Source organism: Castor canadensis, chromosome 7 (assembly GCF_047511655.1).
Source record: "Castor canadensis chromosome 7, mCasCan1.hap1v2, whole genome shotgun sequence".
In the NCBI taxonomy this organism is placed as follows: domain Eukaryota; kingdom Metazoa; phylum Chordata; class Mammalia; order Rodentia; family Castoridae; genus Castor; species Castor canadensis.
Window position 1 is genome coordinate 144,368,258 of NC_133392.1, and position 26,873 is coordinate 144,395,130.

A 26,873-nucleotide genomic window follows, 5' to 3' on the forward strand; every position below is an offset into this window, starting at 1 on the left:
TCATTTGAAAATGTGCTGGAAACGAGCCACCTCCCTAGAAACTAATACATAGTCCAGGGGTTGACAGACCCTGGTCAGGACCCATCTCCAACCTCAGAGACCTCAAGCAGTGCTGACGCACAGGATCACTGGTGCAGTCTTGATGGTTACCCCAAGGTGACCTTATCACACAATTGTCCATCTGTGGGTGAAAGGGGGCCCTCCAATGGCCCTACAACAGGGGACCCAAAGGCTACCCCACTCTGGTACTGCTTCTGGGCATGTGGTCACTGATTCTCTCATCGCCAAAGAGCAGGAAGCACTGATACTGCACCCTGTCACCAGGTCACTCCATTGAAGTGCTGCTTGTACTTTAAAAAAAGACATTTATTATTTGTCTTTTTCCTCATTAGAACTTCCTCCACAGCATCACAAAGTGAAGCAAGACTTGGCTGTGGACACAAGGGAAGCATAGCTGACAGCTTGTCAACAGGAGACCGGAGGGAGCCCTATCATGGCCCACATGGCAGAGAACCCCAGCTCCTCATGCCAAAGACCCAGGGACGGCCTGTGAGCCCTTGCTGCCTCTGACAAAGGTATGGGGTGGGAGCAGGGCAGGGAAAGGAAGTTATCTTTGTTCTGGTAAAGACACTCTTAAGTCAGACACATGTCTGACTCACAGGCTCAGTGAGATACTGGATTCTAAGAAATGCTGGGTGTGTCTCCTGGGGCTGAGACCTGTTCTGACAAGCCAGGCCGCTGGGGGCTCCTCAGGATGGAAAGATGCTCATGGCCTGGCTGGGTTTCAGGATGCTGAAGACCATGGGGCCAGTGGGGAAGGAAGAAAGAGATTCTGCAGACAGCTTGCCACTGGGATGGCCTGATTGGGGCCACAGTGTCAGAAAAGAGAACAGCACGATGCTTATGGAGGTTGATTTCGTTTCACCCTCGGAACTAGCAACTTCAAACACTTGCATCTTCCCAGAATCGGCAGTGAGATAGCTAGCAGGGCACGGAAGACTGTGCCAGTGCTGTGTGGAAAGGCACCAGATGGTTTGTTATGAAACACATTTTGGTCAGAAAATAGCTGGGGCTTTTTGGTTCTGAGAGGACAACAAAGCTAGAAAAAAAGGTGTGAGATGTGAGAGGTGGTGATGGAGAAAGCAGCTTTGGCATCAGATCTGGGTCTACTCCCAACTCCACCTCCTCCACACGAGGCCTCAGTTTGCTCATCTATGAAATGGCTGTGAAATATCCTACACAAATCCAGCACTAGGCTTCATATACCATCCCAGGAGGTATGGGGTGTAGGGTCTGGGGACACTCACGCAGATGCATAGACCAAACAGAAGAGCAGGCACAGCCTCATTCATGGAGTGGGAGGCAGGGATGGAACCCCGAGGGAGGGCAGTTGCACAGAGGTGATCACAGTCAGACTGGGAGTCGCAGGCAGCCAGTTCCACTGGCTCCTGCTCTTGGGGAACTTTGGCCCCTCCTCCTGGGGGAAGAGCAGAAAGCTCTATTTAACACAGCACCATTAAGGAGCCCTGGGAGCCACATCTGCAGTGTGTGCTTTAAAGTGCCAAGCTGTGTGTCATCTTTGGTCAGGGGCTGCCTCTCTGAGAGCCCTGAGGGCTCAAGTCCGGGTATGTAGACCCTGAGGAAGGCGAGAGTAAGGACCCAGGCCCCTCTGCAGGTTTTGAGGTTCCTCCCGTGCTCAGAAGATGCTGGAATTCTGACTGCTCTTCAGTAGGGACTGGGGATGTCCCTAGGGAAATCCAGGTCCTTAAAAAGAAGGAGGGACAAGAAATGCTTTGGTCACTGTCCTGACACCCTCATCCAGAGCTGAGATGGCTGGAGAAGAGCCAGCATAGTCACAGCACTGCCCACACTACATGCCTGACAAGGAACTGGCTGCCTACCATCAACCAAGAGTCACTGAATAAATATTCAAGGCATCTTTCAGTTCTGAGAAAGAGCAGGTTATAAGCCTCTCTTCCCCTGCCTGACTGCCTATAGCTTTCATCTGCAGGCCGCCACAGATGCAGGTAGGAAGAGGCAACTGGTAAGTCCTGGAGCCTACTCCCCTGCCATGGATGGCTTTGGTCATGCTGGTTATGTCCTGCTGGCCCCAGGCCCTCAGAAGCTGAAGAGCTCATCCTGCTCAGTGCCACTGCTGTCAGGCTTGTCCCAGTCGGTGGGAGAGAGGCACTGGGCATAATGGATGTCCTGTGCTGACAGCCCAGTGTCTAGGACCTGTGGGTTCGTCCGCGACTGCGCCAACCTGGAAGGCAGAGATATGTGAGCTGAGTACGGCAAGAGGCTGGCAGACCCTGAGGAACCAGGACAGCCTGGCCAGCACCAGAAGGGAGAGGGCAGGAGTGGGAAAATGGCTGGACCCATGTCCAAGAAGGAACTCTATGGTGCCAGGGAACATGGAGCCTCTGATCAATGGGCTATCCCTGGAGAGTCAAAACTGTGGTGCAGGCAGTGGGCACTCATAGCCTGAGAGAGGAAGGGCATGCATGCATGCTGAGCTGGCCTGGTTAGGAACCACAGGGAGGACAAAGAACAGCAACAGGGGGGCTGTTGGCCAAACCCAGCCCAGCCACGAGAAGACTACTTGCTACAATTCTATTCAGCAATGTGTTCCCAAAAACTAATTTCAAAAGGGAGACAACCTAAATACCCACAAGAATCTGCAGAGGTAAGTAAATGATGGCCACATCCTCAGGAGGGCTCACAGGAGTATAACAGCCTAGAGAGAGGCTCCAACACACGTCATCAAATGAAAACAGCAGGATCCCCAAAAGCCTGGGTGATGAGCCGATCAATGCAAAATAATGCGTGTGTGCAGGATTAGCATGAATCAGGCCCCGCCTAGGCCGTGGGATTGGTGTTATTTCTGTTCAATGCCTTACTGATTTTTGAAATTGTTAATAAAAGGTATGTGATCCTTGAGCACTCTGGGAAAGCAAATGGAAGCTTTACTTCATATGACAGGCTGCAGTCAGCCAGAGATGCATGGAAGATGGTGCAAAGGTCTCTGCCTCCGTGACGGGCCAGACATGCTGCACCTGCCCAGGCTGGACAGAGGGCTTTCCCCCAGGCTGTGCTGCAGTATTTGGTTGGGCTCAGAAAGGGCCAGGCAGCCCCTAGGAGTGGCTTCTGACTTAAAAGCAAGAGCTTTCTAAACACACCTACCCTAAGGGGCTGCCCAGGAGAGGCTCCCTTCCCAGGTAGTGAGCTTCCCATCTCTGGATGCACTCAAGGGTAAGGGACTCTCCCTGTGAGGAGGTAGAGGGCCTTATGTCCTCAGACATGGCAAAGGCCCTGGGAGGAAAGGACAGGAAGGGCCAGCCCTAGTCCCCATTCTTAGCACAAGGCTCCCATCCAACATTACCTGGAAAATGCTTCGTCCAGGCCATCGTCCAGCTCCTTGGGGAAACAAAGCAGGAGGTGAGATGTTGAGTAGGGAACCCATGCTCACTGTGGGGAAGACTTGGGCAAGTCACAGGGACTCAGGACACTAAAGGGAATGGTTGCCGGAGGAACGGGTACAGGCAGGCCTCCTGTTTGGGTGGTGCCATCAGTCTCTGATGAACCTGAAACTGGGGTATGGGACAAGAACAAGGCTTCTGGAGGTGGGCGCAGGTTCAACTCCCAGCTCTGCCAGTAGCAGCCTGGGAGATCTGAGGCAAGTCCCACAGCCACAGCCTCTTTGACACTCAGCTTTTTCTTCTGTAAATTGAGGGACCTGATGATTTCCAAAAAGGAAAGGGTAGAGAAAGAAGATGTCTGCCTTCATCTACTTCCAAAGTCAGCCCAAACCCCAAATTTGTACTTCTAGCACTCAGGAGACTGAGGCAGGAAGATTGGGAGTTTGAGACCAGCCGGGGCAAGACCTGTGTCAAATAAATGAGGAATAACTCCAGTCAGGATCTCAGAGACTCAGACCAAAGTTCAGGCAAGGTTCCTCCTTGGCCTCTGGGGTGAGTCGGGTAGGGAAGTCCCCAGACAGCAGAGGACAGGTTCAAGAGACAGCCCAGTTGCCCCCAAAAGTCAGAGGAAACTGACGTTGTTAAAGTCCTTCCATATTCTAAATTTTTCAAAATTAACAAGCAAAGGGATATGGATGCTGGAGCAGAAAAAAGACAAAGGAGGCACAAGTGAAAAAGGGCAATCAGTTCTGCAGGTTATGTAACAGGGCTGTGTCACTGACAATTACTTGGTCAGTAAATGTGGTTATGAAGATGTCAACATCTAGTTGACATCTGGATGGAAAGGCAAGCTGGAAATCTTTCTACTAATTTTGTAACATAATCTGAAATCATCTTCAAACAAAAATTTAAAATAAAAACCCCTCAGATTCCTCTGGGAGATTCTGTGGGCAGACAATCTCCTCATTTCCTCAGTGAGGGGACAAAAAAGCCGAGACACAGAGAGGTCAGGGGCTTGCCCTGAGTCACAGGGAGTTGGGAGCCAAGCTGACAAGGGTCCAAGTCTGCGTCTCTGCATTTAGATGGCAGAGTGGGGAGGAGTGTCAGGCAGAATTCTGCCACACCAAGAACAAGGGCTCCTTTGGCTGGTCCTGTCGTGGGCAGTCATGATGCTCAGGCCAAGAGTCCAGGCATTGTGAGGAGACAGCTGTGCTGGGAGCTGGGCCTGCTGGGGACACAGCCCTGGGTTCAAAGGGGACATTGTTCATCCTCCACCCTGGGTGTAGGCGCTGCTGGGCTGGGTCTGGTCCTCCCAGAGGCCCACATGTTGTAGCCTGGACCCAGAAGCTGACTGGGTCCCAGGCCATACAGCTACTCACCCAGATGACGCTGCTGCTACTCAAGGCTTGAGGTCGTGGTACCTCATCCATGTTAGCAGTGTTAGCACTAACCGTAGACAGTGGGGCCTTTGCCGTCTCTTCCAAGTCCAGCAGGTTTCCAGTGGCAACCACTATGAGGAGGTCAGCCAGGGGTGTCAGTGGGACGTAAGCCACTTCTCTCCCAGTCCCATCTCTTGACCCCATCTGGATGTTCCAAGACTGTCCAGGTCCTGACTTCTTCCTTGGACCTGGTGATACTAGACCACCAGAGCTCCGCCCTAATACATCCCCCAACTACTGGACAGCTACAGCTGCCTGTAAGGAGAGAACTTGCCCCCCTCTCACTGAGGGCTGAAATAGAAACTTTTATATCCATGACAATTGGATTGCTAAGTTTTTAAGGATTTTTTTTTTGGGGGGGGTGTCGAGAGTTTAAACTCAGGGTTTTGCACTTGCTAGTCAGGTGCTTTAATACTTGAGCCAGACCTCCAGCCCTTTGATCTCTGGTTACTTTGGAGATAGTGTCTCACTTTTTGCCCAGGCTGGCCTGGACTACCCACAATCCTCCTATTTTAGGCTTCCTGTTGTGGCTGGGATGAAAGGCATGCACGCACGTCCAGCTTTTTTCTATTGAGAAGGGTCTCACAAACTTTTTGCTTGGGCTGGCCTTCTGATCTCAGCTTCCCAAGTAGCTAGGATTCTAGGTGTGAGCCAGGCATATAGCCAATTGCTATATTTTTAAGAGCACACACAGGATGGAAAGCACACATGTACTTATATGCTTGTACAGGAACATGTTAGGATAAACACATACTCAATAAAACAACTTTTCTCATGTCTACATTTTCTAACTTACCTAGAATGAATATGCATTACTGACTGAACCACAAAGCCCCAGCCCAGGAGGAAGGGCTCCCCCTCATGAAGGGCAGGCTCAGTGCTCTGTAATTGAAGGTCCCATCCCTCTCCAAGACTCACAGCTTTTCAATGAGGGGGCGCTGTCACGGCAGGTCCCCAAGATGTCCCCTCCTTCTTGGTTGGCTTTCTCCCTCTTCTCTTTCTCTGTGGAATCAAGGCACAAAATGCAGGGAACTCAGACCTCTGTCTCCAGCAATCATTGGGAAGGGAGTTGGCTGTGGCCAACCTCAGGGGGCAGTTTTAGGTCTCTATCTGGGAGGAAGGGCACCATGCAGATGTCACTTATGCCTCACAAGCACCTTGAGGAAGGGACATGCCTGCTGCCCTTTTTTTATATAAGGAAAAACTGAGGTTTAGAGAGGAGAGGGAATCTATTCAAACTCACAAGCCAGTTAGGGAATGAGGCTGGAAGCCAGCCCAGGTGTGACTCCAGGCCTTTATCCATCTCCCTACCCTAACGCCCACCCCACCCATGATGTGGATGAAAAAAGACTCACCTTCCTTGGACACCTGCCAGAATTCAAAGGCAACTTTGAAGGCCTGGGCTACAGTGAGGGTGACAGCCTGTGCCTGAAAAACAGGAAGTGAGGGCAGGCAAGGGCCAGTGTCAGCTGGGGAAGCACGAGTCTGAACAGAGAGCGGGGGACTCCCTCCTTGCACCTGGACTCTATCCCAGGTCCTGGAATGTCTAGTAGGCGGAGGTAGGGGCCAGGAACTACTGGGGAACCAGAACAGCTTGGCGCCCATCTTCACCCTACAGTCACCTTCATCCCAGACTCCCCCATGGCTGTTCACCTCCACCTTTCCCTTCAACCGGGGTGTCCCTAAATCAATTAATTGTGAGGCTTACTTGCTCAAGAAGCTCTGGAAGCTTATCTGAGGACTTCATACGCTAGTGGAGCCCTTGGGACTGGAGAACAGAAAGGCCACGTTGGAAGGCCCCTGCCTGAATAAGCCACAGCCAGAGAGGTAAAGGTCAAGCTCTGTTCAGGACAACGGCCAGAAGGGCTGATAACCAGATCCCAGCAAGGGAGACAGTGGCTTACAAGTCTCTTGCCAGAAGCAAGATGTTAGTGAGTGCTAGGGACCAAAATCATTCAGTGCAGTAACCAACCTGTAAGGGGTGGGGGCACCCTGGCTTTCATGCCTAGGGAACTCCCATTCACCCCTTCAAATGTCACAACTTCTCTCCTGTCACCAGCATGAATTTCTTCCTTCTACCTGGCATCATGCAGATGAAAGAGTCACTAGCTCACATGCCTAGGTCCTAGATCAGTGTGCTCCCTACAAGTAGGACTGGGTCTGCATATCCCTGTCCTCAGCGCAGGCCAAGGTCCCTCAGAGATGACAGCAATGTTGTCCGAGAGATAGGTCTCCTGCCAGCCAGGACCTTCCCCAGCCCACATCCATCTCAACAACTTCCTCCCTGTGGTTCTAATTCAGAGTTAACCACCCTGGCTCTGGGTGTGGAAGCCCCAGAGCTTATAGCTGAGGCCGGAAACACCACCAAGCTTCCTCCTGCAAGCCCTGGGCTACAGAAGAAAGCACGAGATTCTTTCAAGTGCATAACAAGTTCAGGCCTAACAGCCTCAGTCTCATCCCTCCCCCCTGCCAGACAACTCAATTTAATTGAGAAATGAATCCACGGCCACTGCCTTCAAAACTCTTTTTTAAAAAAAGACTCAATCCCCAAACAAGCTGACTGATCCATGCCAATTAAACTTCACGAAGTATAAAATCTCATTTGAATGTCTCCGTCATTTACATTTTTGATGGAAGTACGGGTGCTTTATGGCAAAACTTAAATATGGTAATTAAGTATGAAACTCTTCACAGCTGTTTACAATTTAAGCTGTCACGTCTGAATCAAGTTTAATAGACCCAGTTACCGTTGAGAATTGCCCATGAACTAAAAATATGGGCTAATTACCAGCCCGAGTCAGATCTCTATACACCAGAGCAAAGGCTGGTCACCTAATATGGCAGGGCTATGGGAACACCATTATTTTTGTATGCAGGAAACCTGGGGACACAGGCTTATACTGTTTCTGCATAAATCTGCTTGTTCATTAGCATACATTCTGGCCCCTCTGCCCTGATATCCCAGACTGTAAGTTAAACCAAATAAAATTCAAGAAGCAATGTGTGCAGGTGGCTGCAGGCCTAGGGATGGGCTGGTCCTGGCGGCTGCAGGAATCTGTCCCAGCTTCAGCAGGAAGAAAGGCTCAAGGCCCAGGGAAGCCTTGCTCCTTTACTCCCCAGTGTTGTGCCTGGCCCTTATGAGGGCTTCTGGCCTGTGGGTCTGTCTTATTACCTGACCACTGTCCACTTGGCCCACTTTTCTATGTCTCTGTCTTGTTCCCAGTAGGCAGGCTCTTCTTAACCCCTCAAAGGGTCCAGGCTCTTAGACCAAAATAGGCCCTATCCTCTCTATAGGCCCCACTAGGGCTAAAGTATGAGTCCTGCACAAGGATTACTCCAGGAAGAGCGAGGGCCACCTGAGGCACAGCCCTGCCCCCTCTGCCTAGGTAGAACTGGGTGGCGACCCTGAGTTCCGCAACCTTTATGTCTGAGCCCACTAGCAGAATGCTCGATGAGGCCTCTGGCCTAAACAGACAGAAACAATGCTTTGCAGAGAACCTTCTCCTGGCCATGCCAACAGGACCATGGAATGGCTATGGTGCCTCAGCCTGTGCTGAAACTGCTGGTAACCCAGAAAGGAACCCTTTCTCTGGACTTCTTTCTTTTTTCCCCTTGCATTACTGGGGTTTAAACTCAGCCTTGAGCTTGCTAGGCAAGTGTTCTACTACTTGAGCCATGTCCCAGTCCTTTTTGCTTTAGTTAACTTTTCAGATAGGGTCTCTTGATAACTTTGGCTTTACCTTGATTCTTCTACCTCAGCCTCCCAAGTTGCTGGGACTACAGTTCACCAAGCCTTTTGCTCACTCGGGCAGCCCAGCAAAGAAGCAAGCGAAGGAGTGAGGCCAAAGGACTGGGGATGTAGATCAGTAGTAGAGTGCTTGTCTAGCATGTGCAAGGCTATAGGTTCCATCCCTAGCACTGCAAAAAAAGAAGTGAGGGCTTCATCAACATCCTGGGCCCTGGGTAGGCTGACTCTATCTTGTCACCCACAAGGGAGAGACCTCAGTCCTCAGTAGTGGCACCACTTCGTGTTGTGCCTCTGCACATGCTAATTCCCACACTAGCCTGCATTTACCTCTTACCACTCACCCTTTGGCCTGGCACACTCCTGCTTATGCTCTACTCATCCTTCAAAGCCTCTGCCTCTGGAAGTCTTCCTGACCTCCAGGAGGCTTCATAAACTCTACCCTACAGCCAGGCCCCTGGATTCCAGTTACCAAGACCAGGCCATACCATGCATCTGTGGGGGCAGTTGCCAGCAGGAGGGTGCAGAGCCCAAGGCACACATCTCACCTTTGTTCCCCTCAGAGATTTTGTGAAGCCCTGAGAATTTCCAGGTTTCCAAACAGGGCCAGGCCACATCCACACATTGCCAGCCTGGGTGGGCAATCTCTTGGAGAGGTTTCAGGGACCCCAAAACAGGGAGCTGAGTGGCAAAGGGTGGAGAAAGGCAAGGTGCAGTCCAGCTGGTCACCCTGACAATCTGTGCTGAGAGCAATAAAGAATTCGGTGTCCAGCAGGAGCCCTGCCCCACCCCCGCTAGCCAGGGGCCAAGCAGTAGCTAGGCTCTGGTTTCCTCAGCAAATGCCCTCTGGCCTGGAGCAGGGCAATCTCACTCAAGCCTGTCTAAAGTCCTCTGGCCAGGGCAGGATTCCCTGTGAACCTCTGGGATGGTTCCTTCTTTCTTTGACTCCTAGACCCCCATTTCAGTGGAAACCACTGCATTTAGGAACATCCCTCCCAAGCCCACATTCTGCAGCAATGGCCACAGGCCAGCTGCCCTGCCTAGCACTTGCTCTGGTCAGAGGAAGACAGGAACAATGGGATCATAATGAGTTCATATTTTTAAGTTCATGTGGCCTTCATAAGAGATATTAGCAAATTATCATCTGTGGGAACAGGTTATCATGGGAGAAGCCACTGCAGGTCAGGACCCTGGGTATCATGAGACCCTGGGTGAGTAGCAGTGACATCAAATTTACAGGAAAGAAAAAAGGTATGCAAAAGAAATTGAGCCCTATGGGTGCTGGTGGCTCATGCTTGTAATCCCAGCTACTTGGGAGGCTGAGATTGTGAGGATAGAGGTTCGAGGTCAACTGAGGCAAACAGTTCACGAGATGCCATCTCCAAAATAACCAGAGCAAAATGGACTGGAGGTCTGGCTCAAGTGGTAGTGTTCTTGCTTTGTAAGTTCAAAGCCCTGAGTTCAAACCCCAGTCCCACCTAAAAAGAAAAGAAAAGAAACTGGGGCCTTTCAGAACAATCCTGGAGGTCACTGAGGTCACCTCCTCAATTCTGTTGGCAGGCAAGCAGCTCAGAGAAGGGCACAATTTAACCATGGTCACAAAGCGCATAAGCTATGCTCAGACCCCTGGCCTGTCTCCTACTGTAGTGCCCCTTTCACCACAGGTGAAACAAGGACCCCCCCACGTCCATGTCCTCATCCCAAAACCTGTAGCTCCCTGTGCATAGCAAAAGGATTTGCAAATGGGATTAAGTTAGGAATCTTGAGATGGGAGATTATCCAGGATTACCCAGGGCCCTGATGTCATCACAGGAACCTTGGGAGGGAGCAGAAGTCGAGAGATTGCTGGTAAAGTGGCTCAAGTGGTAGAATGGCTGCCTAGCAAGCATGAGGCCCTGAGTTCAAACCCAGTACTACCCTGACTCCCCCCCCCAAAAAAAACTCAAAAGTCAGAGAAAGAGAAGGCAATGTGACTAAGGAAGCAAGACTGGAAGACTACACTTCTGGCACTGAGGCGAGGGTGGGACCAAGTTGCAGGTGGTCACTAAAGGGTAGAAAGGCAAGGAAATGTATTCTCCCAGGAGCCACCAGGAGAAACACACCTTGCTGATCTATTTTAGACTGCTGATCACTGGAACTATATGAGAATAAATCTTGTTGTTTTAAGTTACTAAACTTGTGGCCACTTCTTATGGCAGCCATGGAAATGTCTACAATATCTAAAGTGTGCCCTGATGGGTAGCAGAAAGCCTGAGAGTCACAAAAACTGTGATGTTCTTGATGTGTCTTTTGATGGGGGAGTAGAGAGGATCTTTTCTCCTTGTCTCCAAGAGCCATGGCGCACAAGTACCAGGTTCTGAGCTGTTCACAAAGGTTAATAGAAGCCAATGCTAAATCAATGGATGCTCAGAACCTCAGGGACCTCAGAAACAAAGTGGCAACACCAAAGGCTGACCCACTCCAGCTCTTTGCCCCCAAAGTCATAACAAATACCCAGAGACCACCTAGGTCTTTGGTTCACTCATCCCAGCCAGATGTGGTCAAGGAGTGGCCCGGAAATGAGAAGCTCTTGGCCCCTCAGTCATGCAGGGGAATATGAGTTCAAAAGGAATGAAAAAGGAATATGGGTTCAAAGCCTCGTTATGCTTCTAGCTGGCTGTACCATGTTCAGTATAGCTGGCTTCTGGGGTCTGCTTCATCATATACAATATGATCTTTCTGATCTCTCCCTCCCAAATAGTGGGATTATAGGCATTATAGGTTTATTATGTCTGGCATAAATAAGCATTCTTTTTGTGTGTTAGTAGGGTTTGAACTTAGGACTAGGTGCCACTCTACCAGCTGAGCCACAGCTCCAGTCCTTTTTGCTCCGGTTATATTTGAGATAGGGTCTCGTATTTTGTCTTGGCCAGCTGGACCGCATCCTCCTTAAATAAACACCATTTAATAGATAAAACCAATGGAGAGCATAATACTTTCTGCTTGTAGAGTTATGAGGATTAAACAAGAAAATACTTTAAAATCTAAAACCTAATACTGGACTGGGCATGAAAAAAGGTCATTTGTCTCCCTGCTCTGGTCACAACAAACCTAGTCCCAAGAGGGCCTTGCCTTTGCCTTCACTTAGGGGTCTTCTAACACCCCTACCTCTGAGAACTAATCCCTTCGTGACCTGTAAACCCTCCCCCTCCCACCCCCCCCACCCCCCCTGCCCCTCACAAGCCATCTAATAACAAAGATCCAAAATAACCTCGAACCCAACAAATCATGTTACAGAAGGTGGGGCCCAGGCTTGCAGGGACACAGGCTAGTCACTGCCCACAGTCAGACATCCAGCCAGTCACCACCTAACCACTGTTCTCCCAATGCCCTCATTTCAGCACCCACTTAAAATTCCCAGGGCTCTCTCAATTTTTTAAAGTGACTCTGCCACTCCCAACAGACAGGCCCCCAAGAATAGTCCCCACTGACCATTTTTCGCTTGGTACAGAGAAAGGCATGGCACTCGAGATTCTCACTGTGCTGGCTCTGGGCGATGTATGCAAATACTTTGTCGTGCATTTTGTCTGCTGTGCAGTAGGAGATCCTGAAAGGCAAGTAGGAAGTGTTACCAGTCCTGGCACAGAGCCCTGACCTCATCTGGCATCTCTCTTGAGTTCCAGAGAGCCTGCTGTCCCCTCTTCACAGGGGCAAGACTGCTGATCTGGTCTTGCCCTCAAGGCCCAACATCCTTGGCCATCTACATGGGAGGGACCCAAGCCAGGCAGGAGAGACTAGGTGAAAAGATCAAAGGAAGACATGTCTCCCTCTCTCCTTCCTCCCTTGCCACACTGAATCACACTCCTAAACAGTAAGAGCTGAACCTTAGCTGTGTACCAGTCAATGTGCAAGAGCTTTATAGATAATGCCTCGCTTAATTCTCAGAGCAACCACCTGAGACGAGCTCTGTTACTGCTAGCCTCACTTTTTAGATGAGAAGATTGAGGCTAAAGACCACAGAGGTAGCAGCAGAGCTGGGATGAACTTGTAACCACATCCTGCTGCTTCTGAAGGGTCTATGGCTACTGGCTGAAAGAAGAAGCTGCCCATTGCTGCCCTGCACCTGGTCTTTCGAGACTCAGGTTCATTTCTCCCAGATGAGACAGTGAAAAAGTCCCCCAGAAGCTGTGACCAGGGGTGGAAAACTAGAACCAGAGCTAGGGATATATGACAATGCTCTAACCAAGAGCCCTAGTGGGCTAGCAGGGAGACACAGCAGCTCCCTCTGCAGGGAGCACTCTCTGGCCCCAATCTCCATCCACACCCTCAGCTCTTCCCAGCCCTTGGTCTCTCTGAGTCCTGGGACTCCCCACCCTCTCACTGTCTGATCCTCCCACGCTGCCTCCAATCACATGAGAATCACAACAGGGGAGGGGCCGGCAGCCCAGGAGTGGGACAGCTTGGAAACTCAACCATCACTCAAGTGGCCCCAGCTTCAACTGCACCAATTCAATAACTCCACTGAACACCCCCAAGTGGACAAAGGGGATGCGAGGTCCCTAGCTGCCTCTTCTCTGTCCCAGGGGCCTGGGTTCCCTATGATGGCACCTTCCCTGGAAGGCCTTCCCAGATCTCCCCTAGTAGACCCCTCCTTCTCTGCCTTCTTAGGAAACATTATACCTCCTATTTCTGCCCATCCATTTCCTCCTAGACTGGATGCTCCTAGAGGGCAGAGGCTAAGTCAGAGTCCTCACTGGGCACAGATCACAGCATAACAGGTACTTGGAAATGTTGATTAAGGGAAGGCAGATAGAATCCAGAAGGTGAGAGGAGGGTGGCAGCTGGAAACTCTGAAACTATCTCCATGTGCCCATCTACTACTGCTTGATACTCCAGCAGACTGAGACACTTGACTGGAGACAAAGGAAGAAAGTAGTAGGATGCTGGGCAGAGGGGCTTGCTGGACAGCACTCTAGCCTGGACATCCTGATCCCAGTTCAGCCCCTCACTCACTATGCAGTCTTGGGTCATTCCCTCCCTGGGCCTCAGTTTGTTTCTCCACCTATAAAATGGATCTGGATTGTTCCTTCCAGTCTGAAATCCTACACCTGACCAGCCAAGAGAGAAGGAGAAAGCCTGAGGGTCCCAGAGCTGGACCATCTACATTCAGGCTCCAGACCCTGTGTGTAGCTTCCCTGGGATGTCTGACTGACATTCAGGGCTCAGCTGCTGTGCTCATGGCGGAAGGAAAAGGCAGTGACTCTGCAGCTCTGTACTCCCAGCCTGACTCAGGAGCAAGCACAGAGCAAGGGGAAGTACTGGGGGGATTTGGGGGGCGGGGGGACACAGGCCCAATCAGGCCTCAGCTGCCAGCTACCACTGATAGTAAGAATAGTAGCAATCCACTTAACTGAGCGCGCTCTATGAGCTGCATGCTGTACACTAGCACTTCAAAGCAGCATGATGAGGCAGGGCCTGCTCCTACCCCGCACTTTACAGATGAGGAAACTGAGGCACTGCAGTCCCCAGAAAGCAAGCAGTGGAGCCTGGATTCAGAAGGGACACTCCAATCACCACCCCCAGTGGCAGAGCAGACTTGGGCTACCCCCATGCTGAGTGTACCTGTAAATGGACACATTCTCAATGAGCTGGTTGGTGAGGTTGTCAGTCAGGATAATTCCCCGTGGCGACACCTTGAGAGTTACCTTCTGCAGCTTCTTCCCACTGGCCTTGGCCTAGGGGACACATGGGGGTCAGAGGAGCCTGCCTGCCTTACTTAGGACACTCGTCATGGGCTATATCTGGTTGCTCCAGCACCCAGACAGGAAGCCCACGTAAGGCCTCAGCTCAGGCAACTGGTAAGTGCCACAGTAGGACAATCAGCTGGCACCTTCATGAGATAAAAACAGGAACAAGGGCTGTTCACTGGCAAGCTCCTGTGCTGACCAACGGAGGGGCATCTCAAACTCCTGCCCAGGAGGAAATGCACTCAGAAGTTGGAGGACTTGCCATAGAACACACAGCTGGGAGGTCACCAAACTGCATACAAATAGGATGGTCACAGCCCAGCAGGATGACCCTGGGGACCCTGATTCTCCCACTGCACACAATAGGGCCTGACCTACACAGAGTGGATTTAAAGGGTCCTACTTACTTGGAGCTGAGCAGGGGGCAATCTGGTCCCTGGTGGGCTACACTGTCTGCCAGGCGGCTGGGTGTATGGTCAAGTGACAGCAACCTCCCCACCCTTCCTGGTGCTGGTAAGTCACCAACACTTAGGCCAGGAGCCTGAGCTGAGGGAACTTAGGCCAGAAGAAGCCAGATCACCATGGCTGGAGAGGAAGCTACTGACCCTGACCCCACAAGTCCAATGTCTCCCCTCCACCCAAGGTCATGAGCAGGACACAAGGGCAGGGCCAGGCATAGACACAGCTATTCAGGTAACAAGGTGGGAATGAGGGGCCACCTGGGCCCCTGTTCCTTCCTGACCAAGTTCTCACCGTGGCCACGATCCTCTTGACAGCGGCGGCTGACAGCTCCTCACCCTTGGGTCGCTCCACCAGTGTCATGCCCAGGTACTTGAGGCTGAACAACATGCCCTCGAGCAGTGTCTCCCGGGTGTCTGTCCAGTTCTCGGGCAGCTCTGGGGCAAGACAGGGCAGCAGTCCTTAGACACTGCCAGTAGGCTACTGGTTTCCACCAGCCCCATCTTCTCAGAACACCCAGTGAGGCGCCCCCAGGGTGCCCCCATTGTTCTTTTTACTGTTAATAACAGGCACTTGGTAAGAAGCTTTACATAAACTGTCCTCATTGACCTCAGGAGAACCCATGAGGTAGACCTGTCATCACACCCACTGTAGACAGTGATGCCTACTAGGCTGGGAGGCCATTGCATAACTGAACCAGGGAGCTAGTTGGTACCAGAGCCAAGACTTGGGCCATATTTTCAGTCCTGAGCCCAAACTTAACTTCAATACTAAAACCTGCTGAGGGCAAATCGTACCATTTTCTTACTGAATCCTTAGTAGGATCCTGTAAGGTGAATATTATTCCATTTTGCAGATCAGAAAACTGAGGCTCAGAGTGGCAAAGGCATGAGACAAAGGCCATACAAAGTGAGAAGAACTGCAGCTGCCTAGCTGGCTGCCATGGCCCCAGCCCATACTGCTTTATTTCACCTGTGCATCCAGAAACGAACAACTGGGGTGGGGTCAGCAGAGAAAGAGGAGGTGACTTCTCAAATGACACCATATCAATCTGGCAGTAGTCCAAGACTGGGTTGGAGTACTGACTCTGCTGCCTGGCTCCTCCCCTGCAGTCTAGGGGGAGTCCATGTCCCCTTTGAGACTAACACTAGGCTGCAGTAGGGCACAGAGTAGGGTCCACGGGAAGGATCCTCTGAGACTGCCCTCGATTAAAGTCACAAAGGTTGGAAAATGAGGGATGAGCCCAGCTTACTGAGCCCAGCTCAGACCAGGAGGAAGAGTTAGACAGAGGCCCCACTGGGCTCCTCTACTCAGAAGAGGGCGCTGAGGAAGTAGAGGGGCATAAATTGAGGTTTGGACCATCCCCATGATTCCTCCTAAGAGCTGAGGTCTAGGGGTGCCCATGGCTCAGTAAGAAATAGCGAGGCAGAACAGGACAGAGATCTCCAGGGAGGGCCCCAGGATGAGTACACAGAGCACTCCGCACATCCTTATCCTTCTTCTTGGCACAGAGGCTGAACCTGTAGGAGGCATTCCACATGACTGTACCCAGTCTACAGAAGGGAAAACTGTTCTTTAGTTTCACATACAGTCTGGTTAAGGAAAGAGCAGGAACTTGACAGGAACCTGCATCCGGGGGCCACCTATCCTAGACCATCCCTCCTGAAGGAAAAGCCACAGATGCAAGACTAAGACTGGGCATCGCAGGCTTTGGGCCTCTGAGGCCCTGGCAGTATGGGTTCCCACGATGTCAGGAGCAGATTCCTGGGCCCAGGGGTACCACTGGGTCCCCTGCCCAGTCTGGACCCCTGCTGCCTCTCCTAGCTCCTGTCCTAGAGCCTTAGGCTCTTAGGACACTGCTCCCCTCCTCCATAGCCAGGTGGAACCTGAACCCCCATGTCTCTCTGGATTTGCATTGAGTAAGCCACTGTTCCTCTCTGAGACTGTTTTCTCACGAGAGAGAGTGTGCAAGAGCAAGTACCTGCACACCCGCCTGTGCACGTGTGTGTGTGTGTGTGTGTGTGTGTGTGTGTGTGTGTGTCTGTGTGTTGGGGGCCCCTCCCCTTGAAATCCAGGTAAGCAGGGACTTGCTGACTAGCCATTCAGAATCTGGCATGTAGCTGGCATGCTACTGAGTAAAGGAGTGACCTGAACAACCTCACCCCCGGCTCTGCCCTCCACCCCTCAACCCTAACATGAGGCCAGGCCCCCAATGAGATGACCCTAAAGCCCAAAGTGACCCCATCCTCTGTCCCATCCACCACAAGTCTAATGCTACTTGATCCTCCAAAAAGAAACAGAAAGTCCCTGGAGTATTCCTGGTCCTGCACCAGGTGATGAGAACTCTGGAACAAATCAGCCCAGCTCTCAAACAAACCAAGACGAATGGCACCATCATCCTGGCAAACCATACCAACTATATAACAAAGAACCAATAATAATAATAATTATAATAATAAAGCAGTGGCTACTATAGTCACCTCCAACACACAGCTACCTTTCAAGTAGGCACTCTTTCACTCCCATTCTACAGATGAGGAAACTGAGGTTCAAAGGACTCTGACTTTAAAAAGCTCTTGACCACTGGCTAGCCCAGATTACCTTACCATGAGGCAAACTGCCTTAATTCTAGCCAAAGGTCAGAGAGAGTTTCTTGAAGTTGGAGGGATTTCCTCCCATCTTGAGTTTTCCTAAGCCCTGAGGCTACTTCTCCACAAGCTAAGATACCCAGACTACCACTTTCAATCCGAGACCCATCTAACCACAGATGGCAAAGGAAATACTGCCATGCCTATCGCCTATGTCCTTGGCAGACATTGCTAACAGATTGCAGCTCTATTTTCCTGTTTCTCAGCATAGGGTCCCAGGCAGGCAATACCAATCAATCAAGGGTGGCCTTATTCATCTCATTATCCATTCCTGCCTTAAGGCAAACATCCTTCCTTCCCCCCTATTTTTGTGTCCCAACTCTCCCATTTCCCCTGGCTCAGCCCTTTCCTGGCCCTTTTCCAAAGCCACTTCCGCTCCCCTCATTCCAAAAGGCCAAAGCTTGCCAAGGTCACTGGTGATCTCTTTGCTGTCAAAACATTCTCTGTCCTCCTTGACCTTTGAAATGCTTGACATTTTTCTACATTCTTCCTTCCCTAGCCTGACCCTCCCCACATTCTACCAGCTATTTCTAGACCTGTTACCACTCATCAGCCTCACAGACCCTCTGCCCCAACCCTTCACTTAACAGATGATGCAACCGAGAGGCTCAGAGAGGGATGAGACCAATGCAAGGTCACACAGTAAGTCAGAGGGGATCCCAATCCACTACAGGCAATCCCCACACAGTGACTGTTGGAGTGTTTTAGGTTCCCCATCTTCCTTCTCTGTCCCTGTCTCTCTCTCACACACCCACACCCCCCCCCAGAACTCCAATGGTACACAACTTCCTCCTCACAAGGCAACATCTACTTTCCAACTTCTGAGTTTTTGCTCAAGTAGTTCTCTGTACCCAAATGCTCTTCTTCCCTTCCCTTGATCAAAATCTCACATACCCAGTCTCTCCCAGGAGGCCTTGTCAGAGGCAGTCTAGCCCAGTGGTGAAGAACAAGGGCCTTGGTCATAGCTTCCCAGTCTGACACTTCCTGTCTCTCAGTGATCCTGAGTGAGTTACCTTCCTTAAGCCTCAGTTTTCTCACCTATAACATGGGGGAAGCAACAGTCCTGAGTTCGCTGGAATGGTTTGACCCTTGGATAAGATAATAAAATGAGATAATAAAATAAAATAAAATGCTCAGATAGGTGCTCTGCATACTTTCATCCCTCCTGTCCATGGGTTGCTTGTGCCTTTCTTGAGAACAAATCTCCTCTTCCTCAGGCAGCTGTGTACCCATGGCCCACCACTGAACTGTGTATCTTCCCCTCAAAGGACTTGTCATTTGTGTCTGTCTGCCCCTCTTTAGGATCTGGCATGGAGGAGGGCACCTCTGCCTTGTGATGTGTTCAGTCCCCTCCTGCTTCTCCCTTGGAGTCAATCCCTGTCGTGGGTCCTCCCAGACCCACTTCCAGAAGAGGGCGTTTCCTCTCCCGGCTCTATGCACGTGACTTGCCTTCACTGTGGTGTGTGCCCACACCTTCCCTCAGTACTGCCTGTGGGGCCTCCACCACCCATCCTGCTGCCCATCCAGCCACCTCAGATAGAACGCAGACAGGTTGTGCTCCAGCCCACAGGCCATGTGCTCTATCCTAAAAGAGCCCAGGCCTTCTAGGGGAGCTCCCTGAGGCCCGTGGGCAAATAAAGGCCTGTATCCACAGGCCTGTTCCGGTCTTGGTTATTTTCAGCCCTGTGGTGGGTAATGACTGTGCTATTTTAACTTTGCAATTTTACAGATGACCTACTGCTGGAGTTAACTGGGGACAGACCATATGCCCAGTCTAACTTCAGCTGTGACCATGTGCTCATTCCTCATTAAGGTCCCTACCCAGTAGCAGGGCTAGCAAAGCATCCCTGTGCCTGTTCTACTGTCCCCAGAGACCCAACCGGTGGGGTCTGGAACATCAAAGCTGCAGTTGAACCCATGGGCTGGGGGAGCCTCTGCACAGGGTCCTGGCCTGGCTTCCCAGGTGGTGGGTGATGGCCTAGGAGCCACAAGGACATTCTAGGAGGGGCTTAAGCTCTGCCCCGACTGGAGTGCTGTGCTGTTCTTCTCTAGCTGCAGGTATATCTATATTGGGGGAAGTTCCCAGATGGGAAAAGTGCCAGGCAGACTTCAGAAGTTAAAGCCATTGGTATTGTCATCAAAAGCAAACAATTTAAAATGATTACCACAATAGTTTCCCAAGTACCTGCTTACACTATAAGAGGAAAGGGCCCTGAAGCAAGTGTTGGGGTTCCGTCACTTACCTCCCTAAGCCTCAGTTTCTTCACTGTGAAATGATGACAATTAACAGTGCCCACCCCATGGGGTTGTCATGAGGATGAAATGAGCTCACACATGACCTTGCCTGGTGCATACCAAGAACTTCTTAAGGATGAGCCACTGTTACCATCAAAGTCAAGTGAAAAGAGCTTAGTGTGCACACGGCCATTTAGCATGCTTTATGAGGAGAGCCGATGATATATGTCAGTGTTCCCACTGTACAGATGAAGCAGCTCAGGAGTGTGATTGTGGCTCCTAACTGACACCATTGGGATCTCACAATCTTCCTGCAGTCTACCAAGCCCCTTCTGGTGCAAAGCAGGGGTCAAGCCTGTCCAAAAGGAGCATTTGCCCCACAGTGGACAGTGAGTGACCTGACTCCTTCCCCTAGTAGCAGAGCTCCAGCCTCTAAATGTTCCCCAAACTTGCTGCTCCCTCCTGTATCTTCCAAGGCATCTCAGAGAGGTGGCGCTGATGGTCCTGTGTACCATCTCTCCACACTCACCTGACCACCAGAGTTCCCACTCTGCCTGAGGGCTCAGGCTGACTGAGAAGATGCCCCTTCCCCAGCAGTCCTCTAGCCATGAATGCCAGTCACTACCCTGCAAAGGAATACCCCTGAAAAGTGTGGTGTCCCTAATACTGGTTCCCACAGTAACCCCACAAGATTAAGGCCCGGCAGTTCCCAGTGGCCCTCCGTTTTATAATGTCCACCTCTGGGTTCCCTTCCCTTCTCACTTGTCTCAACAATACTTCCTAGGATCTCTTGCCAAATAAATTACCTGCAATCAAACACTTACCTCAGTGTCTTCAAGGACACCATCCTAGCCAGGCCCTGGTGGCTCACACCCATAATCCTAGCTACTCAGGAGGCAGAGATCAGGAGGCTAGAGGCTCAAAGCCAGCCAGGGCAAATGGCTCATGAGACCCTATTTCAAAAAACCCATCACAAAAAAGCTGTAGTGGCTCAAGGTGTAGGCCCTGAGTTCAGGCCCCAGTACTGCAAAAAAAAAAAAAAAAACAAAGACACCATCCTATCCCAACCACTGTGCTCAACGGCTCTAGTTCATTCCTAGAGTTCCACATCCCCAGGCACATTGCTCATCTGCAGCCTTGTCTTTTTGTCCCTCCTTCTCCGCCAGACTGAGCACTGTCAGAAGAGACAAAATTCAGTCCCCAGACTCCCCATGCCTGTAGCAGTTAACGCCTGACACACAATTAGTGCTCAATAAATATTATGGTTTGGTGGCTTGGCTATACTTAACGACCAGTGAACATAACCAATTCCTTCTCACCACCACCTACCACCACGAGCTAGTTTTACTGAAACTGGCACCTATTATTTCTTTATCTGGTCTCTTTGGGTTCTTTGGCAGGCTGGCACAACCCACAAACTGTCCCAATGGTCAGAATGACCCCAGTACCTTGGAAAGTGAGAGGCCAGGGTGAGGCATTCTTCCAGGCAGTTGGAAGAAAGGAAAATCCTTGGACAGAGACTGAGATAAAATATTCATGGTTCTCAAAGAGATGGGGAAAAATGGAATGTGGGAAGGGGAGAGAGTTCTCTTTTGAGGTCAAGACAAATGAAAGGAGGGTGAAGCTCTGGCACTGGCTTTGCTGTGTGACCTCAGGCAAGCTGCAGCCCTGCTCTTCTCTGGGCTTTCATTTCTCCATACAAACCAAGGGCCATACTAATCCCAGCTGAGGACCTGGAGAGTTGAAGAACAGGTCAATGCAGACAGCATGGGTCAAGTCTAACATTAACTCTCTACTGACTTCACCTTGGCCTCAAAGTCAGCCATAAGCCTCAGAACTTGAAGGGTTTGCTCAAGGCTTGGCTGGGTGAAACCCTAAACAAGGCTGCTTTTACACACATACCCTGGACACATCCCATGGCCTTTCTCTCTAACTGTGGCCACCTGTGGTCCCCACAGGCTGCCAGCCACCCTGGTTTGGGGCCTGTTCCCAGCTCCTCCCATGGTCAAAGTCCACATTAAGACCCCTGGGCTGGGGACTGGAGCTCTCCCTCTTGGGAACTCTGTGCAAACAATAACAATGATGCTGCTGTTTTGTCACCTCACAGGAGCAAACAAAATCACTAAAACACAGTGTTCACAGAGTGAACTCTTCCTTTATACCAGACAAGCCACACTTTGATTTAACTCCCACAACAAAGTCTGAAGCAGGTACATGAATTCATTCTGGGGACAGCACTCAGGGCTTTGGGGTGGGGGTGGGGGGTATTGTTTTCTTCCAAGGTGTAGACAGGTTCTGAGTCCCCCAAACTTGATCCACCACCATAAAAATGATGATGAAGACCCACAGGCAGGAAGAAGGGAGAAGGAAACTACCACGAAAGAGAGCATCATTACCTACAATCTTCTTAATACTCTTGCAAGAACTGCATCATTCCTCAATTTGCAGGTGAGGAAACTGAAGCTCACAGAAACTCTCCACTATCCAAAGGGACTCCCTCTTCCCCTCAGAGCTCAGAAGCATTCAGAGGTGCTTCTGAGCTCCCTCCCTTCAGAACCTCCCTTCAGAACCACTAAAGGCTGCCCCACCCACCCTCTCTCCCTATCCCTGGAGAAAACCGCAGGGTTCCTCCTTGGAAGAAAGGGTCATGCTCAGAAATCCTGGTCACATCCCACAGATTTTTTTAAGGGACTATTTTGGGAGTCAGTAAGTGTGGGAGATGGTACATGCCTGGCATGGCCCAGTGGGCCTCTCATCCCACCCCCACCAACAAGCCTCACCCCACATACTCAGTGCCAGTCTGGGCTAGCAGGGGCCCACAGCTGGAACTGCAGAGGGGGGCAAGAGGAGGGACAGGGCGGGCTCTTTAGGCCCAGACACGCTGGCACTCCTGGGACCAGAGAACTCGGGCTCCCCTGGCGGAGCCCTGGAAGACAAGGAGGGAATAGGGGGTAGGGGTGGCAGGCTGTACTGTTTCCTGGGAGAGGTGGAGGCCCCAGGTGGGTGGCAGGTGGGCGAAGGGTGCTGCAGTCCTGTGCTATGGGTCCACATCAGCCAGAAAGCCCTATGTGACCCCAAGCAAACAACTCCCGAAAAGGGAGGGGCCTGGGCTAGGTTTCTCAGGCCTCAGGGGAAGGTGCCAGGTGACGGGCTCCCTGGAGGTAACTCGAGATCGAGACAGAGGGAGACAGGAGGGGGCCCGGAGGAAGTCTCTCTCGGCCACCCAGACGCCCCCGGGAGAGGTGGCGGCAAGTCTGCCGTTTCCCTGGGCGCCCAGGGACTTCGGAAGCCCCCAAGGAGGGTGAGAAAGAAACAGGTTTCAAAAATAGCCTGCACGCCAACCTCGCCACCTGGACGCGGCTGGAAGAAAGGACGCGGGATTCTAGATGGCCCGGTGCTGGGACCTCCTGAGACACCAGGCCGGGCCTCATTTCCAGAAGTAGGAACCTGCGACCCGGACTCACACGTGAGACCCGGGAGGTAAAAGGTGCCCCTTATACATTGCACCGGGAGTGGGTGGAGAGGCAAGGGGCTCCCGCCGCCGCTGCTCCTCGCGGGGGCGCAAGGGTGCGAGGATGGGGCACCTTCCCAAGCCACTGCGTCCACCCCTTGTCCCTACACGCTGACGCTGCGTCCCCCTGGCTGCCAGAGCGTCGAGGTGGGAAGGTGCCAGAGGGTCACCAAGGTCTCTGTTCCCCACCTGCATCCCCCACCGCCTGCACCTGGGGACCCCGACCTGACCCCGAGCGACCCCAACCCCGCAGGGCCAGGCAGAGCCACTCCTGAAGGAGAGCACGGGTCAGGCTCCACCTCTCCGCCAACTTGGCCCAACTCCAGCGCCCGCGGGAGGCCCCGAGCGCATCGGCCCGACCCGGCCCGGCCCGGCCCGGCGAACGCGCACACACTCACTGCGGTGCCGGCCGCCGCCCCCCCAGCTCTGCTTGGCCAGGCTGGGGCTCCGGATCAGCGCCCGCCCCGCAGACTTGAGCGCGTCCATGGCCCGCTCCAGCCTCCAACGCCGCCGCCAAAAACTCCGTCAGGAAAACTTTCCGCCCGGCCAGGCGGCGCGCGGGCGGCGCGCTCCTCCCTCCCCGGAGCGAGTTCCGCGACTACGTCCAGGGGCGGGGCGAAGGGAGAACACGCCCCCCAGGTCACGCCCACGTGCGCGGGGCACGCCCTCGAGGCCCTACCTCTCCCTGCCCTGGCTAGGCACTGCTCGGGGGTCCGCGTGCTTTGCACTCTCGGTGGCTTCCCAAACAAAGGCTCCTCGCTCTGGAAGCCCCCTTTCCACCCTCTTCCAATTCCTACCTCGTAAAAGCCTAAGAGTCCGAAAGCCTAGGTTTCTAGATTGCCCCACCAAAAGGAACTTGGAGACCGTTTTACAGATGGCTAGACTGAGGGCCAGAGCAGTGAAGGATCTCCTTCAGGAATAAGAGGAAGAGAATGGGCATGGTGGTGCGTGTTCTCAATCTCAGCATTCTTGAGTCTGGGGCAGGAGGATTGCAAGTTTGAGGCCATCCTGAGGTACATACTGAGACCCTATCTCAAAAAAGCAACAAAAAGAATAAGAGGAAGGGGTTCCCTAGGGCATTCTGGGAGGCTGTAAAACTTTGCCGGGAAAGGGCAGAAGTATAAACGTGTGTCCTTAGCATGACCGACTGGGCTCCTTACTGACCCATGTAGCTCCCAAGTACTTCCTGTCACCTTCTGGGCTGCACGCTGCCCACCCGCTCCCAGGTAGTCTCAGAGATTGGCATGGCCTGGGGTGTTACTCTGAGGTGTAGGGGAAAGGGGCCTTAGCCTTTGACACACACTTGCTGTGTGACTCCAGGCAGATCCTTCCCCTCTCTGGGTTTTACCACTATCTGAAAAATGAAATGCAATCCTATCTGTAGTGATCTTCCAACCTACCAGGGGCTGTGTGACTTTGGCCCACACCCTCTCCTGCTTCCTGGGAGGCATTCCAAGGCAGACAGGACTGTAGAATTCAGCCAGCACAGTTGTTCCAACTCCAGGTCTTCAGAATCCTGACTCCAGGGGCTGTAGGTGTGGCTCAAGCGGTAGAGCACCTGCTTTGCAAGCACAAAGCCCTGAGTTCAAATCCCAGTCCCATTAAGAAAAAAAGAAAGAAAAACCATCCCCTTCCCTAGAATCCTGACTCCAGGTGGGCACCAGTGGCTCACACCTGTAATCCTAGGTACTCCGGAGGCAGAGATTAGGAGGGAATACTTTGCAAGACCCTATCTGGAAAATACTCAACACAAAACAGGACTGGTGGAGTGGCCTCAAGTGGTAGAGTGCCTTCCTAGCAAGTGTGAGACCCTGAGTTCAAACTCCAATACCACCAAAAAAAAATACCCAAAACCCTCTCAGACTGTACCCAAGGAGCCCAAGGCAGAACACCCACAACTATCCATGATCTCTTTCTGATGGGTGTGCTTTGCCTCTAATTACTCTGGCATAGAAGCTGATTGTCCCCGCCCCACTACATAGGAAGGCCTGATTGACATTCTGCCCTTGGTTTCTAAACTCAGTGCCTTTATAGTTCTATCCTGCACTGGTCCCACAAAACTACTTGGGTGAATAATACAGTCAGCAATGGGCCCACTTTACAGATAGCGCTCTGGGCCAGGGCAAGGGACAGCAGAGTTGAATCCTGACCTCAAGATCTCAAGAAGTTGCTTCTTACAGGAAGCCTTCCTGGACTACCAGCCATGGGTTAGGTTTCTCCCATGGGCTCCCACAGTCCTAAACTTGCAGCATTGCAGGGTTGCTGCTGCCTGTTTCTATTCTTCTCATCTCCATTGGATGTCATATCCTTCAAGGGCAGAACAATTTTCTGATTCATATTTGAGTCCCAGATGCCTAGCAAGGGGTCCAAATAGAGTTAGAATGCTGTATTTCTTTCCTCTGTCCCTCTTCACGATCCCAGGCCACCTTCTCCCTCAAAGAACTGTGGCAGTGGGTAAGGAGGTCATAGGCCTGAGTCACCAACTCTTACACCCAAGAAATGACCCTAGGACTATAGAGATTGTTTTCTGGAGCCTGGAGGAAAAGCAGGGTGACCCAGGGCTGGCTGGCAGACAGCAGCCGGTGGTGTCCGGCTGCAGGAAGCACCATATGGACCCAGTAAGCAGGCAGGCCTGTGTGCAATGAAGACCATTAACCAGCCTCCGCCTCTCCCGGAGGTGACTTGCTGGGAGCTGTCAGCTACGTGTCCCCTGCAGAGGGACAGCCTGCTAGTGCCCCTTCTGCCACTCCAAGAAACAAGCAGAAACAGAAGGTTAGAGCTGCAAGGGGCCTCTTCAGCAGTTACTGTGGCCAAATCCTCTTTTCACTGGTGAGGACACTGAGGCCCAGAAAGAGGCAGGGACTTGCCCAAGGTCACACAGCAAGTTGTGACCAGAAGCCAGGTCTCCTGGCCTCACACCATGAATCCTTATAACCACAGGGAGGGGAGCAAGAAAACTTGAAAGGACACAGTATTCACAACAAGGCTTTAAGACGATTTTTCTTTTCTGATTTTTTTTCTCATCTGATCTAACTTAGCAAACATTTCTACAATGATCATGAATCCTTTAGTAATCAGAAAGGAAATATAAAAATAAAAAAATAAAAGGAGAAGGGGTGCTCTCGGTGGGAATAACCTGCTTCTGTCTTTAGTGGAATGGCCACAGAACTGTGAATTCCCTGTTTTTTTTCTGTGGTGAGCTCTCCTGGCCCCCAGTGAGAGTGGGCATCATGGAGCTGACTGGACTTTCAGCCTCTCTCTGTGGTCCTCAGTGTCCTCAAAAATGTAAAACAGATGCTATGGACTGAATGTTTATGTCTCCTTGAAATCCTAACCCCCAAGGTGATGGCGTTAGAAGATAAGGCCTTCGGAAGGTGATTGTCGTGAAAGCAGAGCCCTTGTGAACCCGTGAAGGATGAAGAGAGCCAGGGCCTCTTCTGCCATGGGAGATTACCGTGAGATGACAGTGGCTATGAACCAGGAAGCAGGCCCTCATCTAAACCAGAATCCGCTAGCATCTTGACCTTCCAGTCAAGTCTGGGGACTTCCACCCCTCAGAACTATGAGGAATAGATGTTTTATTTATAAGTCATCCAGCCCATGGTGTTTTGTTATAGCAACCTGAAGACCATGGGGATTATACTTCATGGGGTTGTGATGAGGATTAAAAGTTGATGTGACTTCTTGGGAA

General features: G+C 51.7%; 1 protein-coding gene and 1 long non-coding RNA gene across 3 annotated transcripts; one reads left to right on the forward strand and one right to left on the reverse strand.

The window, feature by feature from the left end:
• On the reverse strand, positions 1 to 23,772 carry Ldlrap1 (low density lipoprotein receptor adaptor protein 1). 2 transcript variants are annotated; one of them, XM_020158764.2, is made up of 9 exons: positions 23,581 to 23,772; positions 15,083 to 15,225; positions 14,205 to 14,317; positions 12,075 to 12,189; positions 6,214 to 6,286; positions 5,777 to 5,860; positions 4,799 to 4,929; positions 3,383 to 3,417; positions 1 to 2,263 (listed from the first exon to the last, which is right to left on the reverse strand). In XM_020158764.2, exons 1-9 carry the CDS (start codon positions 23,666 to 23,668, stop codon positions 2,119 to 2,121), a joined length of 927 nt encoding a protein of 308 aa, XP_020014353.1. In that variant the 5' UTR covers positions 23,669 to 23,772; the 3' UTR covers positions 1 to 2,118. The 2 variants fall into 2 exon arrangements, with proteins under 2 accessions (XP_020014353.1, XP_073937058.1); XM_074080957.1 differs by lacking the exon at positions 23,581 to 23,772 and adding an exon at positions 18,331 to 20,666.
• LOC141425006 (uncharacterized) lies at positions 22,494 to 26,873 on the forward strand. Its single transcript, XR_012450040.1, has 2 exons — positions 22,494 to 23,151; positions 26,525 to 26,873. It is a non-coding gene; the product is annotated as an uncharacterized lncRNA (long non-coding RNA).